This window comes from Penaeus japonicus, unplaced genomic scaffold, assembly GCF_977035675.1.
Source record: "Penaeus japonicus unplaced genomic scaffold, GWHDUDI00000001_assembly GWHDUDI00000009, whole genome shotgun sequence".
Taxonomy (NCBI): Eukaryota; Metazoa; Arthropoda; class Malacostraca; order Decapoda; family Penaeidae; genus Penaeus; species Penaeus japonicus.
The window spans coordinates 36,220,711-36,225,710 of NW_028234411.1; the positions used below are offsets into that span (position 1 = coordinate 36,220,711).

At 52.5% G+C, this 5,000-nt stretch overlaps 1 protein-coding gene across 8 annotated transcripts in view; it reads left to right on the forward strand.

Moving 5' to 3' along the window:
- Fbxl7 (F-box and leucine-rich repeat protein 7) overlaps window positions 1-5,000 on the forward strand; it is a 312,891-nt gene that overhangs the window by 306,775 nt on the left and 1,116 nt on the right. For all 8 annotated transcript variants that reach the window (XM_043008303.2, XM_043008305.2, XM_086540044.1 and 5 more), the window contains 4 exons: window positions 2,111-2,838; window positions 3,157-3,325; window positions 3,580-3,777; window positions 4,017-5,000. The exon at window positions 4,017-5,000 is cut by the window's right edge. In XM_043008303.2, coding sequence (XP_042864237.1) covers window positions 2,111-2,838; window positions 3,157-3,325; window positions 3,580-3,777; window positions 4,017-4,552 — 1,631 coding nt within the window. In that variant the 3' untranslated portion in view covers window positions 4,553-5,000. The remainder of the gene's footprint in view (window positions 1-2,110; window positions 2,839-3,156; window positions 3,326-3,579; window positions 3,778-4,016) is intronic.

Sequence of the window (5,000 nt, forward strand, 5' to 3'; positions counted from 1 at the left end):
GTCTTTTTTGTTTTTTGTTTTTTTGTTTTTTTTCTATGAATTGTTTCTGTTTCGTGTAAAGGTCAAGTGTGTGTGTGTGTGTGTGTGTGTGTGTGTGTTTCTACTCATGCGAGTATGTGTTGACGCTAGCAAGTGTATTTGCGTCCATGACAACAAGCGTCTCTATTTTTGTTCTTCCGCGCAAATCCTATCGAGGATCGGCCATCCTCTCCGGCGCCGAAAGAGGTCCTTGTGTCTCACTTTGTAGGTGGTCGTTGAATGAGGAGGCCTGGACGGAGGAGCCGTGAGGAGGTCGCAGCGGTCTCCAGGTCTTTTTTCACGTGCCTCGAGCGCCGCTGGAAGTGCGCCCAGCTGTACCGAGCCTCTAACTGTACCCTTTTGTAGCGCTGCCTCTCGCGCGTGCACGCTTGTCACCGTCTGTGTTTCTGGGTCTCTTTTTTTCTTTCTTTTTGGGGGGGCGTAGATGGAATTAGGAGAAGGCGAATTATAGCAGGTTAGGGTGTGATTAGCGGGCGGGGATTCCTGCCATTCCAGGTCGGCAGGAGCGGAATAATGAAGTGAAATGTGTTGCATGAATCCCAGGAACGCATAACGCAGGGGGAAGTGTGTGTCTTGGGGGGGGGGGGGGGGGAAGTGGGGAGCAGGGAGTGATATGGTAGGAAGGGTGGGGGGTGGGGGGTGGTCATGGAACGTGTTGCGCGAATACCATGGACGCATAACACAGGGGGTGAGGGAGGGGATGAAATAATAGAATGGAGGGGGGGGGGGAGGGGCATGGAACGGGAGCAGGGCCCGGGCGCCACGAGGCTGCGGCGGAGATGGCCAGGGAATGTACACAAGGGCGGGAAGACCCGGTCCGGCCACCTTACCTGCCCCGGGCGCTTCTCTTATCTATGTATTTTTCCTTTCAACCCTTTTTTCTCTCTCCCTTTTCTTCCCCTCCCCTTCTTCCTTCCCTTGCCTTTGTTTCATCACTTATTTGCTTCATTCTCTATTGGATGTTTTGTTTCTCTTCCGATCGTCATGGCGGTTTGTGACACGCGCTTCATGAATTCCGTAAAAGGAATCTCTCTCTCTCTCTCTCTCTCTCTCTCTCTCTCTCTCTCTCTCTCTCTCTCTCTCTCTCTCTCATTCTCTCCATCTCTGTCTCCTCCCTCACTCCCTCTCTTTCGCTCTTGTTTTCTCTCCTCATATCTTTTTTTTTCAACCTCACTCGCATCCCCTAATTCTCTTTCTGCGCCTCTTTCCCTCATCTCTCTGTCTCTCCTTCTCTCTCTCCCTCTCTCTTTCTATCTCTCTCCCTCATCTCTCTCCCTCTCTCTCTCACTCTCTCTCTCTCTCTCTCTCTCTCTCTCTCTCTCTCTCTCTCTCTCTCTCTTCCTTTCACTTCATCTCTGTCAAGCTCTCATGCCCCCCTCCCCCCCTTCTCATGGCTCTCAAGACGGGGGTCCTACTGTCACCGGCGCGTCCACGTCCAGCCAGCTTTCTCCCTTGCCCTGCCCACCCTCGGCTCCTGCGTCACGACTTTCTCGTTCGTCTGGCCCCCTCGCTCTTGCCCTTTCCTTGCCTGTTTTTTTTTTCTCTTTCTCTCTCTCTCTCTCGGTTTTTCTCTTTCTTTCCTTTTTCTTGATCTCTCGATCTCTATTTATTGTTCTCTTTTATTTTTTTTTTCGTCTCTATCTCTCTCTCTTTTCTCCTCCTCCTTCTCCTCCTCTTCCTCCTTCACCTGCTCTTCCGCCTGTTTTTCCTCCATCCATTCATTTGCTTATCCCCAATGTCATTATCATCATTGCAAAAGTATCAGAAACAGATAAAAAATCACATTTCCTTCATTTTCTTGTAGTTTACATAACACACAATTTACATTCCCATGTCGGTGGTTCGTCTATCGAGTCTGTATGATAGGATGATTTGCGGAGGATGAGATTGTTTTGTATATATGGGAGTGGTTTTATTTTTTATGTTCGTGCATATATATATATATAAATAGAAATGTGTGTGTGTGTGTGTGTGTGTGAAGGTCTGTCTGTCTGAGTAGCATGTGTAAAATATGATTTTGACGTGTCAGTAGCTTTTGCTTAACACGGACTAACTTGCTTGCCTGTTGCAGACGTGAGCGAGGGCGGGTGCGAGGACGGCGACAGCGAGGGCGTGTGCGAGGCGCCCCCGGCCTGCCACCCCGCCACCGACCCTCCGCCCCCGCCGCCCTTCAGTCCGCCGCCACCGCGCCCGCAAGCCATGGAGGGCCGAGCCGCAGCGGCAGCCACGAAGCTGGGCCGCATGTCGCCCTCGGTGTACGTGGGCGGAGGCACGCTGGGCCGGGTCAGCCCGGGACATGACCTTGGCTACCACACGCTCGTCACCAGACAGACGCCCACGCCCACTCGGGACCGCACGACGCCCTCACCCTGGTCTGACGTCAGAGCCTCGCCCTTCCCCGCGCTTGACCTGTCGGCGCTGTCCTCGTGTCCGCGGTCGTCGCCGCGCCCGCAGTTGCCGCAGGTGCCGCCGCAGCAGGGCCAGACCACGCCTCAGCCGCAGCCGCAGCTGGAGACTACAGACCAACTGCTAGCCACGTACAAGGGCAAGCGATTGGCTCGGTCGTCGCCGTTCGACAAGCTCAGCGACGAGCTGGTGGTGCGCATCCTGTCGTTCCTGCCGACCAACGCCGTGTGCCAGTGTGCGCGCGTGTGCCGCAGGTGGTACGTCCTGGCGTGGGACCCGCGGCTGTGGGCCACCATCACGCTCACCAGCGACGCCATCCACGCCGACAGAGCCATCAAGCAGATCACCAGACTCCTCGCCAGGGACTCCGGGGGCTGCGTCCACGTCGAGAAGGTCAGGCACCGCTGGGCGACTGCTTTTTTGTTTTGTTTTTGACGACATTGAAGTTGGAAATAAAACAGTAATATTGAATTTATACTTTGGGGAATTTGCACTGTGAAGTTATTTATATTTTACTACCTTTGTCACAATTAATTTTATTCATATATCTGAGTGACTGAACTGGTAATACTGAAAGTCCTCAACACATTCATCGCTCCTTCTTCATCTCCGATTCTCCCATACCAGCTGACCGTGGCTTCCCTCTCCGTCTCCCATTCTCCCCACATTCCACCTTGTGCTCACCTCGCTCACTCTGCCTTTCCGTTGCAGGTGATCCTGAACAGCTGCTCCCGGCTGACGGACCGCGGGCTGTCGCTGATCGGGCGTCGGTGCCCCGAGTTGCGTCACCTGGAAATCAAGGGCTGCGTCAACGTCACAAACATCGGCATCTTCGAACTGGTCACGCAGTGTGTCAATCTCGACCACTTGGACGTAACTGGTAGGTTGAGAGTTCGTTCTCTCACGAATGCTTAGGAGCTTCCGCTGGCTCTGGGGGTAGCGGGGATTTTTCTGTTTTTATTTATTCTTGTTTCTTTGATGCCAGTGCATTTTTTTTTTTATCACAGTAGTTGTATCATTGTATCACTGTTGCAGTTTTAAGATTATTCAGATTAGAGGTAATACATTCAGTCTGCAAAACCATTGAAGAGAGACACATACAGACTCCTTCACAACTGTCGCCCTCCCCCTCAGGTTGTCACCAGATCACCTGCATCCACCTGACCCAGCAGGGCAACGTGGAGCCCGAGCCAATGCACTCCCGACAGCTTTACCTCCAGTACCTCGATATGACGGACTGCTACGCCCTCGAGGACCAGGGCCTCAAGGTCATCGTCAAGAACTGTCCACAGCTCCTCCACCTATACCTCAGGAGATGTATTAATATCACGGGTGAGTAGTTGAGCCTGTGCTTGTCTGGGTCGTGCGCTTGTCTCTGTCGGTACTTTCGGCGGAATGGCTCACCTCGCGAGCTTTGTTTGAGATATATTATCTTTTCATCTGTGTTGGTCAAATGAGATGCTTTTGTATAATAAGGATAACAGCCAGGTATTTCACTAATGTATTTTTATTAGCTGTCATATTGAAGTAAAAGTGTAGATGCAGACACGTAACCAACTTGTCTTCCAAAGATGCGGGGGTGAAGCACATGGCCAGCTACTGCCTGATGCTGCGTGAGGTCAGCGTGTCTGACTGCGTGCAGATCACAGACTTCGGCATGTACGAGCTGGCCAAGCTGGGTCCCAACCTGCGCTACCTGAGCGTGGCCAAGTGCGACCAGATCAGCGACGCGGGCATCAAGCAGATCGCCCGCCACTGCTACAAGCTGCGCTACCTCAACGTGCGGGGCTGCGAAGCTGTCAGCGACGACTCCATGGAGATGGTGGCCAGGTCCTGCCCGAGACTGCGGGCGCTCGACATCGGCAAGTGCGATGTCACCGATAACGGCATGAAGCTCATATCGGAACACTGTCCAAATCTGAAGAAACTCTCAGTGAAATCCTGCGATATGATCACAGACCGTGGCGTGCAATATATCGCATACTATTGCCGCGGCCTTCAGCAGCTCAATATTCAGGACTGCCAAGTGACTATTGACGGTTACAGGACAGTCAAGAAGCACTGCCGACGATGTATCATAGAACATACTAACCCCGGCTTCTTTTAGTGGTGTGTGCGCACTAGTGCGTCAGTGTTCCCCAGTGTCGTGCCAGTGATTAGAAAAATCATACCAGTGCCAAATAATGTGAGCCCGTGTCACTTCGGCCCACTAAGACCCGCGACCTGCAGCAGCTGAGCTCGGTGCCAGTGTGCCATGCAGCGACCGTAAGTGGCAACTCACCTGTGCCAAGTTGACAGTGCCAAAGTGGTGAGGTGACTCCCTTAAGCATCAACGTACTCACTCCTCTGTGTACCAAAGTAATGCTACTGTCGTGCAGTGTACAGTGTCGGATGTTGCTTTGTAGTATGTACAGTCCTCCCAGCAGTAGTGCCAGTTCTCTCATACGTTCTGTACCCTTTATGCCTAATGTTCTGTGATTATAGACCTGAGAATCACTTGGCTCTACATGTAAGCACCGAGGCGGTCTATATTACACACGCAAGACTCCTTGTGA